Below are 12,578 nucleotides of genomic sequence, written 5' to 3'. Positions count from 1 at the left end.
TTAATTTTTGGATTTTTTCAATGGGAATGCCTAATGAATATAATACACAATTGCACAAAACACATTGCAAAAGTATTGCTCGTGAAAAACTTATATTAATATTTATTGATATTTTTATTCAACGTTTTGATACTTTCGATACGTTCATTCTTAGCGATACGTGCATCAATATTTTCTACATATTCCAATACTTGGCTGATGTTAACGCTGCTACAAGACAGAGATTAACAAATGCTAGTCATTTAATTGTAATAAATTAAATATTATTTTATATCGCGACGTTCTTACATATTAATAATACATTATAAGCGGAGTGAAAATGGAGTACAGTCTTCTACCGTTCGAGTTGGCTCTACTACGATACTACGAAGCATCTTTTCATCGAGCAGCGCGCAGAGACATTCGCTCTTCATTCTCTTTGCTACGCGCGTACGTTTCGTTTTCGCTTTCGTCTACATATTACGTTTTCGTTTACATATACGCGAGAAGAGTAGTAATAAGTAAGAGCGAAATGTCCGAGAGCAAGACTCAAGAGAAAAGAAGCAAAGTGTCCGGGTGTCTTTTACAAGTTTATCCTTTATCAGGTACAGGCAGCAATTCCTTGGCGTGCCTGGGCATGTTTATCTCGGTGTCCGCATCAGCGACGTCGTGACGCTCCACGTCCTCCGTGGGAAATTCGTAGAGCGGCTTGAAACCACCGAAGAGCTGCGGCTTAAAATTATCGGGGTCGAACTCGTTCCTCTCGGTCTGCGTGTCGTTCTCCGAGTCGGCAGATTTCGCCTCGTCGCCGTCGCTGTCCGACTTCCTCTCCGCTGCCGCGGGTGGCTCGACGACGCTCCAGCCATTCTTGCTCGGCGTCTCGGCGCTCATACTGGCGACGAAAGGAGCCATGAAGTTTTGCGGCGCCGGTGCCGAGCTGGAAGAGCTGGACGGCTGTTGCGAAGGCAGTAGCACCGTCTGCTTCGCGTCGACGTTTGCGGCAGCGTCGTCGTCATCGAGAATCTCGTCGAGACGATGTGCCGGATACGGTGCGTGCGTCGGCGTGTAAACATAAGCGATCGGCGTCGAGGTCGACGTCGACGCGGCTGACGTCGAGCTCGACGACGACGACGTCGCGATCGACGCCGTGCGATGCAACGTCACGGAGATCGCTGCCTCGTTCTTCTTCCGATACGGCAGGAAGTCCTGCAAGTACGGGATTACGTTCACCGCGTCGTTCTTCTCGTTCTCCCGCTCGTTCGCGATCGCAGCGGAAGCTTGCTGCTGCTGCTGTTGCTGCCGCTGCTCGTTGGGTATCAGCACGGGCGTCTCCTTCACGCCGACGGGAAAGACGGACGACGGATCGGGTCGTTCTAGCGGATACGGAAAGTCCAGGGCGATCGGTCTGCCGTTGTAGACGGTGTGCGTGTCGTCCGGTTCGTTCTGAAGCAGCGTGTCGGGTGGTAGCGGTCGCTGAGGGCCCCGCGTACCCACGACGACGCTGCCGTCCTTCTCGTTAGAATCGTCCGGATGTATGTTGACCGCGGTGTTGACCGGATACACAACGTACACAGGTTGCTCCGGTATTTCCGATGGATCATGATTATCCGATTTTCTGCGCTCCGCTTCGTGCGCCAGCACGGGTTGCGCCTCGTCACCCTCGTCACCCTCGTCGCTGAATTCGCCGTGATGCTGTATCATCTGCAAGGTCGCGACGCGCGGCGGATCCGCCGTTCTGCGCTTCGGGAACAGCGGCGGTCTCGGCGGGGTCATCGGCGGTTCCTCTGGATACCTTTCCGCGCCTTCGACCTCCCGTTCATCCACGACCTCACTTTTGCCTCGATCCTCCTTCCTGTTTTCGCCGCCCTCGCCGTCACCGTTGCCGGGAGCGAGCAATCTGTTCGATGGCGTGTTCTCCTCCGGTCCGCCCCGCGATACGAACGGTACCCCGGGCGGGGGACGGAGTCTTCGTATCGTCGGTTCCGTCTCGTGAGGTAGGACTACGCTGTCCACTTTTGAGGTCGGCGTGAGGGCCAGTCTGACCGCGTGGATCGGCGGCGGCGGTGGATTCAGGCGCTGAAGGTACGAGGGCGGCGGCGGCGGCAGAGGCCTCCGCGACGGATGAGCCGGCAACGGCTGTCTGATTCTCGTGGACATCCCTTGCCCGGCTGGCATCGTCCCTATTATATCCGGCCCGCGATGACCGTGCGACGTTTTCGCATTAGGACGGAACTGCGGCAGGATGTTGGGCAGCTTCGTGTCCGGCGAGTACGGACGTTTCCTTATTCCCGCGTCCAACGGGGACACCGGCAACCCCGAGGGTGGCTTGATACGCGGCGGCAAGGGTAATCTCGATACGGGCGGCCTCGAGTGATTCGGCCTCGACGTATCGTGCTGGTGATGATAGTAATAGGACGGCGGTCTAGGACTCTCCGCGGGCGGCACCAGGTCCTCGGCGAGTTGCGGCAGGTCTCCGACGACGTCGTCTTGGGTGGCGTTGAGCCTCGTTCTATTCGTCGCCGTCAACGTCGTCTTGGGTGGCAATTCGCGAACGCTGCCGTCAGCCTCGTTTATGATCACGACGTGCTCTTCCGTCAATACGTTCTTCTTCGTTTCGTCATCTGGAAAAGTGACATAGCCGGCATCCTTTTCCTTGTTTAGATTCTTCGTATCGTGAACTACCGTGCTTGTGGCAGCGACAAGGGGACTCTGAGGTCTCGTCAGGTCGAGCTCGTTGCTGCCCTTCAGAGGGCTGGAATTGGGCGGCCACTTCTGCGTAACGCGATCGATATTCGATTCGGTAACGGAAACCGGCAAATGCTCGTGTTTCACTTCCTTCGTGGGCTCGTGTGGATCGTTGCGGAGCGGCCAGAACAGAGCGTCGGTCTCGGACGAGCCGTAAGGATTCTCCCCAACGGCTGTCCCGACCGAGTAATAACCGCCGTCGACGTTCTGGCGATTTCCCAGGACGAAGGACACGGTATCCTGATCCGGCGGTATCACGATGTTACTCGTGCTCTCCACCGGAACTCCCGGTCCTATCCAGTCTGGTTCCTTGATTACCGGGTTCGGTCTATATCCGTGACTGTCGTAACGCTCCGTAACGCCCTGTCTTCTGTCGTTGTTCAAAGACGAAGGGTGTTGCGACATCGTTGGGAATTGCAACGGTTTGTTCGCGGGCACGTCTTCTTGAGGCGACGTGGGCAGCGTCGAAGATACGGGTCGTGAAGGCGCGACTGTCGACGTCGTGGTTTCCGCTGACGACGCGGTAACCGTCGTGGTGGTGCTCGCAGCCGTCGTCGAGGTCGTTGCCCTGGAAGTGGTCGTAGACGGTGCCGACGTAACATCCTCCTTTAAGAAATCGCCGAATAAAAAGTAATCGTTCTCCTCGCCGTCACCGTCGCCCTCACCGTCCGACTCGTATGCGTCATAAGAATCTTTATATTCTTCGTTTTGCGGCGACGGTCTCGTCTCGGGTCTCGCGTGGGACAGCACGAGATTGTTGAGATTCGGTTGGTCCTTGTAACGAGTGGCGACCGGCGTCTTCTCTGTCGCCCCGTCGCTCGCAGGCCGCGCCGGAACGTCGCTTCGATTTCGATGAGATTCCGCGTGGCTGGTAGCGTGCAGCTTCTCTATCGGCAGAAGATTCTTCTCGTTTTCCGTCTCCGTACGGTCGATCGGGTGAAACGTGACCGGGGTACTGGACGGCTTCCACGTGGTTACAGCGGGTGCCTTGGTTGAGATAGAAAGCACGATGCGCGACGAATTCGTCGTGATCGGCGACGCGGAAGTCGTAGTCGTTAACGGACGGCTCGTGGTGCTCGTCCACTTCGCTTTAAGATCGTCGACAGTCGTCGTCCTGTACGTGTTCGTTTTCGTTACCGGCGGGTACGGGCTCTTGACGGGAAGCACATACATATCGCTCTCCGGATGATGAGGTCTGTGATTGTACGTGCTGTAGCTGTTGGCGCCGCTCTGCACCTTCGTATTCGCGTACGAGCTCGAGATCAACGGGTACTTATCGTTCCCGTATTTGTCCGAGGAATAATGGACGGGCAGGTTCAGGAAGTCGTGAAAGTTAGGCGTGTGCGTGTTGATCTCGTTCGGCCTGACGTCATGGCCGTCCTTGCTCCTTATTCTTTCCTGTCCCGCGTTCTCCTCGCCGCTCTCATCCTCGTCCCCGTAGTCATCGCCGTCTTCACTCTCTTTATCCCCTCGCTCGCGATAACGACCGGTATAGTTGAGAGCTTTGACAGGCGGTGCTTTCGCGAAGTCGATCTTACCGGTTATCGGGTCCTTCTCCAGGGAGAACGGCTTGCCGCCGTTGAAGGCGAAAGGATACGGGATATGGTAACGTGGAGCGTCCCCGTCGTCGCCGGTTGAGGCCTCAGCGGGATCGCCAGCGGCAGCGGCAACGGTGCTCTCCGCCGCCACGAGATCCAGGTCAAGGTCGTCCAGACGTATCTTCCGTCTCGACGTGGAGGAGCTCTCGAGCTTGCCGGATCGGCTCTTTGATCCGGCATTGTTATCCAGATGACCGCCCATTAGATACTCGCCCGACACGCATGCCAGAAGGGCGAGGAATGTCCATAGGCGTCTCCGCATCTCTCACATATGATGCCTGGAAATTATCGCTTATGATTAGTCTAGGGGCATCATAAATCTGTACCTTAGAGGTAAAGAATCGTATCTCCATTTTTTGTGGAAACGGATTAATATACTTATTAAAAAATAAAATTTTTTAATATAACAGGAGCTTGAATTGTATAATGATAAACGATAAAGAATGATAAAGAGTCTTATGTCTATTATTACTATAGTTCCTAAGATGTTTAGAACACAATGTTTAGAAAAAATCATATTGAAAATTTTCACAGTGTGCCTTAATTTTGGTACAGCGTGTTATACTATTAAACATGTCAGTTAAATTACTTTATTAAAAACTCGATAAATCAATTTGATGCTTGTATTTTATATCTTAAAAAAATACACCACTTCCCTATTTAAAACTCTACTTTAAACTCTGTTTTCTCTAAATTCATAATAATGGAAATACAATTCTTTACGTCTAAGGTACAAAAATAGTTTACAACGCAACCTGTACAATGCAATATCTGGCTTTCCTTTTCATGAATTCTTTTTCTCACACCAGCATTCTGCATTTGTGCCAGTATTTACGTGATGGTTCTTATCTCAATTTCAAATGCGGGTGTCGCGTTTTGCACAGCGAAAGAAATGCATTAAAAAGAAGGCAACATATGACCCACATCCAGTAAAATTAAACATAGCGGCATAATTAAATCTATTTGTAACGCAGATACATACACGTCTATCTATGCAAGATCACAATTAGATAAGCTTATCAGATACGTTGTGAGAATTCCGGAAATATTACTGTAAACGCGTCATCTTACGCTGTAACGTAGCATGCCAAATGAGATACTAATTATAAATGTAAGGCCGTTACTCCAAACAAGTTCCGTTCGACCGAAGCCGATCGTGAGTGGCATAAATAGATAACAAATGTACGCGCAGTTTTTGAGAGAATCTGTCTTCGGGATAAATGCAAATTCGCAACCTAGAAATTCCGATAAATTCCTTGTAACGTATAGACTATATTACGTCAAGTGGAATTCCGTTTCAATGTATAACGGGTTTTCAGCAAGCCTCTCTCCTCCACGTCTTCCGGCATCGCATCGTCTCTTTCTTTTGTCTTTCTACACGCTTCCCGCACGGATCTGTCTTAACGTTTCCTCCGAGTTGTCCTACGGCTTTGATAATCCTATATCTGACTTTAATATCCAGGTCGAATAACGTTGCGCGGTGACATGTATTCGCCCGTTAAAATTGTCTAACGCCGCTCACCATTCATAACACGGGCCGTAACGTCCGTGGTCGTGACCCGGTGTCTCGGTATTTCCTGACACGGTGAATGGGACGCGGCCAGGTGATGTTGGTCAGTATGACCCACTTTGTTCCCCGCTTCAGGGGGGGGGGGGATCCTGCCCCCGAATTGTGTAATTTCAATTTCGCACGCGGTGTGCCTGGCGAATCACGGTTTTACGCGCGCGATCATTTTGCCCTGGATTTGGGATGCTGCATCCTCTCTGGCTTGTTCGCGAGGGATGTATAACGTTCGTGCAAATCTGGAGGATGTCAATTGGTACCTTCTTTTTCTTAAACGATAGATCTCGCTGTTCCATACTTATGCAATCCGATACCCTTAAGGATTTTAATTTTAATCCAGACAGAGAATTGTCACATCAATTATTTGTCAACATATTAATTAATTACAGGTTCTAATAGTTTCGCGTTTAGTTCAATCGTTGGACCTAGCCACCTGACGAACTTACCGAACATATCGCATCGAAAAGCGTTTTATTATTAATTGTGTAAATATAATGAATAATTTTTTGCAAAACAAGCATTCTGTTTATACCTCGATTATGTGGAGAAACAGTGAATCGCCGACAGATCGAGGCCTCCCTTCGGCTCCACGCGATTCCTGGTGCTCTTGCGATTATTTACTGATCCATCCACACACGATTTTCCATGTAACACATCTGATCCGAATGTTAGTAATCGCGTATAACAGTTTCGTGCTAGTCCCCGACGACGGAAAAACGTTTCTTCTGCGAACGCAATCGGCGCGCGTCGAGGACGAAAAAATCAGAGCCGCGGGAAACTGGCAGGAAACCCCTGGCTGGTAACCCTGGAAGAAGGTCGTATAACGACTGAACAGCCTTGTCGTCAGGACGGTAGGAGCGAAGACGAAGAGGTGGCAAGAGGACATGCGGTGGAGGAAGATCTCGGCATGAAATGACCCGAAGAGTAGGAGAACGCCGCGGCCGCGCGTCCGCGAGGCGAGGAAGAAACGAGGAAGCGGATGATTACAGAGTGGCGATAGCTAAAACCCGGCTTGGTGTTCAATAAGATAAAAGGATAACGGAAATCTGCATTTACTTGTAAAAGACGGATGTCGCGCGAAGACGGCACAACGCGAACGGATGGATCTTCGTTCAAAATACACTTTCCATCAAACGTTTTTTTTTTTACAAAACTTCGCCTTTGTGATGTTAAAAGCTATATAAATCGTACACGAATCGTCATTAGTAGTAATAGAAATGTAAATTTGAAGAATTCCGCTGCAGGCAGATATAAATCTGTATAAAAATAGCGCGTGAGAAAAATATTTTAATTAAAAAATAATTAAAAAGTATAATGTAACATATAAAATATAATATGATGTAAAAATATAATATAATTATTTTATCAAAGCTAAGTGTGAAAGTCAAACGGCCAATTTTCGAGCAACGACAAAGGATATGTTAATTTAAATAAAAATTGATTTATTAGAAACAATAGATATCAAGTTAACGTTTATTTAGGCTTCTTCAGAACGCAATAAGAACAAATCTGATAAAAAATTACATGTAAAAAATTAAAAAGATGAATAGATGTCATAAATAAATAAAAAATTGAATAATAATCTCATAATAAAATGGTTAAATACAATATAATACATAAACGGAACAACAATCGCATGGATGAAAAAACTATGGTTCATGGTCGGACTCAAGTTCAAAAGTTTAATAATCGAAAAATGAGACAGTATAGTTTAAGTTACTCTATCAAGTCTTATTATTACGAGTTTACTATTCAATTTCTTATTTATTTTCATCTTTTTTATTTTTTTGACATGTATTTTTATCAGATTTGTTCTCATTGCGTTCTGAAGAAGACTAAGTAAGTCGAAACGTTAACTTGATACCTATTCGGGCGGAAAAACGCAATATTGCTTTGTAACGACATTTTTTGTATTAATGATAATTGGTTTTCAGCAGTTTTCAACAGCGACGAGGGAAATCCTCTCCAATGAAGAAGACGTAAGAAGGGCGTGCACGCTACCGAGTTCTTGCGATCGCGTTGCCGCTAATATTACCGTAACGATATAACGTACAGCGTGAGGTATACGGACATCATCGTGTAGGTGTTGCTACATCCGCTCACGCTGTTGCTGTTGCTGCTGTCGAAGGATACAGAGTCTCCAGGGGCGGAGAAACGGTACGTAGAACAGTTAGACGACGACCTACATCGAGCGGAGTGCCTCGCAGCGGCCGGCGTACCAGTTTCTTCGACCTTGCACCACAACCAGGCGCCACAAACGATCTTCTAAAATTTTACGAGACCCGGGGAGGGAATGATTCGCTCGTATCTTCCGGAGAGCAGCGAATTCGATCTGTCGTCGATCGTTAGAAATTAACGGCGATCTTACCTCCGCGAAAACTCGAGTCATGATGCGTCAAACGTAGAGATCGCAAGTTGATTTTCGCTTGACGCGTCTTAGCATTTTCCCACGATATCGACGGCAAGTCTGCAATGAAACATAGCGCGATATTACGAAGTAAGCTTACAGAGTTGATCTTTTTCAAATTTCGCCGCATCGTCGCGCGAAACGCGACGCGGCGCGTCGATTTGCTAAACGCGCGCGATAACGACGCAACAATAATACGCGTGCGTCCGGATTTAATCTACCAAATTTGTCTTCGCTGCGCAAGTCAAGGAAAAACAGTCATCGACCTCGTCAATGACGAGTAGTCATTATTCGCGAGGTTTGTAAAGCGCGCGCAGTCAGCATTAGCCACTTGTAAGGCGCACTTGCTCCCGAGCACCGCCTTTGTGGGAAAATATCGCTGAGTAGTCCTCTCGCTTCAATTACGCGTCGTGAAATAACAGCGTACAGCGCGTACCATGATGTCGCGATTTGCGAGCGTCGTCGCTCTGTGCGTCCTGCTGAGCGACGCGAGTAAACTCTATGCTGGAGCGCAGCCCGCATCCTGGAATGAAATCGAGGAGAACTCCGTGGAGAGGAAGACAAAGGAGCTGCACGAATCCGTCGAATTCCTGACGCGTTCGATTGGATTCGACGACGCTCAGCCGGCTCGGCTCACTCGTGCCCAAGTCTCAGAGCATCTAATACCGGCCTTATTAGCCAGATTCGTCGTTAATCAAGCTGGTAATCGTGATATCTTTTTAGAAAACCTACCGAACAAGTTTTTACATTAATGAAGTAGCACAGTATAATAATATTATGTCTAAAAATTATATCATTTAATTAATTATACATTCTGATATATTTATAGAATATACACCAGCATACAGAATATATATGCTAATGTATTCTGTAAACAGCACTTACATAAACGCGTATCTGTTTTATAAAGAGTAAACGGACTTTCGAGATACGCGGCGGACGTATGTACGTGCGCGAATACACGCGCACACGCTGCGTGCAGTTTCGATTCGATAATAGGATTGAATTAAGTATGTAATTGAAAGGAAATTTTCGCAGCTTGCGTGTTATTTTATCAAGAAGTGCGTGCCGAGATAATTATCGAAAGTCGGGGATAGGACGAAAAAGAAAAAAAAACTGCACGTGGTGTGTTATTATTGCGTCTTGTCGATAAAACGTGTATATATATATATATACAATAATATATGTATATACGTACAGCTATTTGCCGTCAACAAAATATCGGTATTTTGGTCTCGCGCCAAGCATATTTGACCTGATGTCAACTAAAAATAAGTAATTCGTCGCCATTGTCGAATGCAAAACACGACAAAAAGACCGCTTCGAATATTACAGTAAATGTAAGAATAATCCTTTTGTTTCCCAGAAGAGAAGACAAAGGGATCAAACAAAGAAATTGGCTCTCTCTTCACTCGAGTCAACCTGAAAGGAACTACTTTTAGAATTCGAATCATTTTATCGTATAGGAAAAAAAGGAGTTTTGTTAAAATCATTTAATTCAGCGCGTCATGTATCATTAATATACCTATTTACGCATTCAGTATCGTGTGGATCTATGTGTCGGCAGATTGGGGAGCCGTAGCAACGATAAGCACAAGGAAGGATGTTGAAAGCTTTCCCGTTGCAAATTTGATCTCCATCGCCGACGGGCCTGTTGGAAACGGTACTGGAATACCGTACATGTACCTCACTCCTCTCGACTTCACCGCTCAAGATCTTGCTGTAAGTAGTGATAGTACGATATCAATTGATTATTAGCTGTTGCACATCCGTGCAACGTATACCGCATATATTGTATACGTTGTACTGCACGTTATACTATCTAAAGCATCTAGGATACGAGTCTGAAAAATGTGACGAACAATACAATAATTCTGTTAAAAAAAGAGATCCTTGCATAAATCGATCTGATAATTATATTTTTAATATCTCTTGATAAGACAATAATTAAAACTTTTTTAGTTATACAATGTACACTGTGCATGACATCAAACGTTACACGATAACAATAATTTTTTAGATTATATCTATACTAATGTAATAAAATATTATCAGGGTTAAATTTGATGTTTCATGATAAGGCATCATAAGACGATAAAAATGCAGCATGTTGCTTAGAATACACTGTTTTTTTTTGTTGTCTTATCCTTGCAAGCTGCAAAAGGTGTATCATTGTTTTAAATCAATATACAAAATTAATATGATTATTTCATGATTATGCAAAAATATATAGTATTAACAAGTATTAACAACTGCGCAGGAAAAGAAGCCAGAAATTCTAATAATTTTTTGGACCATTAATTTTTCTTATCATTTTCTTATCGATTGGGAAGAAATTGAAGATTAATCATGCGATAATTACATTGATTGTTATGTTAATTAAAAAGATATACTTGTTCAGTTTGCAGAAACGATCCTCAGATTAAACCTACAATATTTTATTATACTTGCACAAAGTGTAACTTAAAAAAATTATTGCTGTTGTTTCACATTTTGATATCACGTATGTACATCTTATAATTAAAGAGTTCTGATAATTATCTTATGTAATTGTCTTATATAATTCAAAAGAATTTAATTACTGTGTTATCAAGAGATAAGCAAAAAGTTTGATTATATAATTTTATTATTTGGCTTGAAAAAATAAGAAGCTAAAAATATAATTTTATCAAAATAATCTAACTCGCCTGTCGCTAATCGTTGATCTAAACTTCTTTACAATTATATTGCATTAATGCCCGATTGTGTTATAGAAAGATCATCGTGCGACTATCCTGGTGTCATTGGCTCAAGGTAGCTATTGCAAGGATAAAGGATATGATCCGATGGACCCACGATGCGTTAGAGTGATGCTAACTGGAAAGATTATAGGGGTCAGTAAACTACTTGCTTATTATGAATTATTCTTTGCATTTAGCCGTTACTAACATGTTTGATATTTTAACAACAGCTGAAAAACAATACTAAGGAGCACGATGTCGCGAAGCAATTATTCTTCGGCCGTCACCCGAAGCTGGAGAACATGCCCGCAAGTAATATCGCTAGTGTCTTCGTATATTATCTAAAGAATTTTTGTACGTCAGATTACATTTGTACCGTTTGTTTTGCGCAGACCACAAATTCTTTTTCGCCGAGTTGAAGATGACGGCCATCGCCCTGCTTCACACCTTCGGTGGACCGAAATACATTCCTGTCGAGGAATACTTGCACCCGCCGGTTGTCCGTGGAAACTTTCCACGTCGTGGAAAAATTACGTCGCCGTTTGTTTTCAAACCCGTTGTTTAATAAGCGTAATCTCTGTCAGAATAAGATTCTGATAGTCCGAATGCTCAAGGCTCGATATTCTTCGGGTCTCCTCTAGGAAAGAAATTTTAAAAACTTAACATTTCTATATCCCTCAAGTGACTTGCTATTTTAAGAATGACATAAGAAAACTATGTAAACGACTGAAAATTACATATTTTAATATTTGTAATAAATCAGTGCAGGTCGATTAATGAATTGATTATTCGCATTCCCTTGTAATTGAAATCTTCCAATATTTTACCTTATTCGAATCGGACGAAAAATTATAATAATGGTGAATGCAAATATTATTTACTATTTTTTATGTACGAAGTATATAAAGAAACACTGTATAAATTTAAATAATGAATTAGTTTCCTTAACATTTAAATTTATATCTATAGTTAATTTACAGTTTATGCTTTGTACATATAAATATAAAAATAATAAATAAAGTTTTATTAATAATCTTTGAATAAATCATTGGCCTAAAATGTAAAAAATGATATGTTCAAAAGATTAAATATTGTTATACACCGTTATTATACCATTTTCTTTGTCATATATTAATTAAAATAATTATTTTCATTAACGTGTCTGTTTCTTTCCTCTTTCATTTACGTGAGTTGAAATGTTTGTTCGTTGATAAATTTATATCCGAATCAGTGATATATCAATCAGCTTGCAACGTTCTGTCGAAGGAATCAGTCCGTTCACAACTTATCTCTAAAAAAATTTTTTCCGAATAACTATTTATAAAAAAATTAATGTACTAAAGATAAATTTGAAAAATCTCATTAAGACGCTTATTTATATTTACTTATTATATTGTATATGTATAAATAAATATATACATCATATATATTTGCTTCGTTTTCCGAAGCCACATAAATTTCGCTTCGGCGAGCTTCGGTTTTGAGTACATCGATATGTTTACGTGTAGTGGGATGTGGGATATGTGGGATGTGATGGGGGCATGGGGGGTTCCACGTCTCCCGCG

General features: G+C 44.2%; 2 protein-coding genes across 2 annotated transcripts; one reads left to right on the top strand and one right to left on the bottom strand.

The window, feature by feature from the left end:
• Positions 1-75: 75 nt before the first annotated feature.
• LOC139775517 (uncharacterized) lies at positions 76-8,048 on the bottom strand. The gene is made up of 2 exons (XM_071711557.1): positions 6,419-8,048; positions 76-4,600 (listed from the first exon to the last, which is right to left on the bottom strand). The coding sequence occupies exon 2, from the start codon at positions 4,582-4,584 to the stop codon at positions 571-573; it is 4,014 nt and encodes a 1,337-aa protein (XP_071567658.1). The 5' UTR covers positions 4,585-4,600; positions 6,419-8,048; the 3' UTR covers positions 76-570.
• Positions 8,049-8,556: 508 nt separating this feature from the next.
• Creg (Cellular Repressor of E1A-stimulated Genes) lies at positions 8,557-11,786 on the top strand. The gene is made up of 5 exons (XM_071711619.1): positions 8,557-8,995; positions 9,861-10,015; positions 11,047-11,166; positions 11,244-11,325; positions 11,406-11,786. Exons 1-5 carry the CDS (start codon positions 8,731-8,733, stop codon positions 11,576-11,578), a joined length of 795 nt encoding a protein of 264 aa, XP_071567720.1. The 5' UTR covers positions 8,557-8,730; the 3' UTR covers positions 11,579-11,786.
• Positions 11,787-12,578: the final 792 nt, after the last annotated feature.

Source organism: Temnothorax nylanderi, unplaced genomic scaffold (assembly GCF_030848795.1).
Source record: "Temnothorax nylanderi isolate EJ_2023f unplaced genomic scaffold, tnyl_v1.0 TNYL_tig0100_pilon, whole genome shotgun sequence".
Lineage (NCBI taxonomy): Eukaryota > Metazoa > Arthropoda > Insecta > Hymenoptera > Formicidae > Temnothorax > Temnothorax nylanderi.
This window is presented reverse-complemented; position numbering and strand designations above follow the sequence as displayed.

Coding starts and splice junctions, on each gene's coding strand:
- LOC139775517 (XM_071711557.1), bottom strand. CDS start 4,584: ATGCGGAGACGCCTATGGACATTCCTCGCCCTTCTGGCATGCGTGTCG.
- Creg (XM_071711619.1), top strand. CDS start 8,731: ATGATGTCGCGATTTGCGAGCGTCGTCGCTCTGTGCGTCCTGCTGAGC. Junction 8,996..9,860: donor ATTCGTCGTTAATCAAGCTG/GTAATCGTGATA, acceptor ATGTGTCGGCAG/ATTGGGGAGCCGTAGCAACG. Junction 11,167..11,243: donor TAACTGGAAAGATTATAGGG/GTCAGTAAACTA, acceptor TTTTAACAACAG/CTGAAAAACAATACTAAGGA.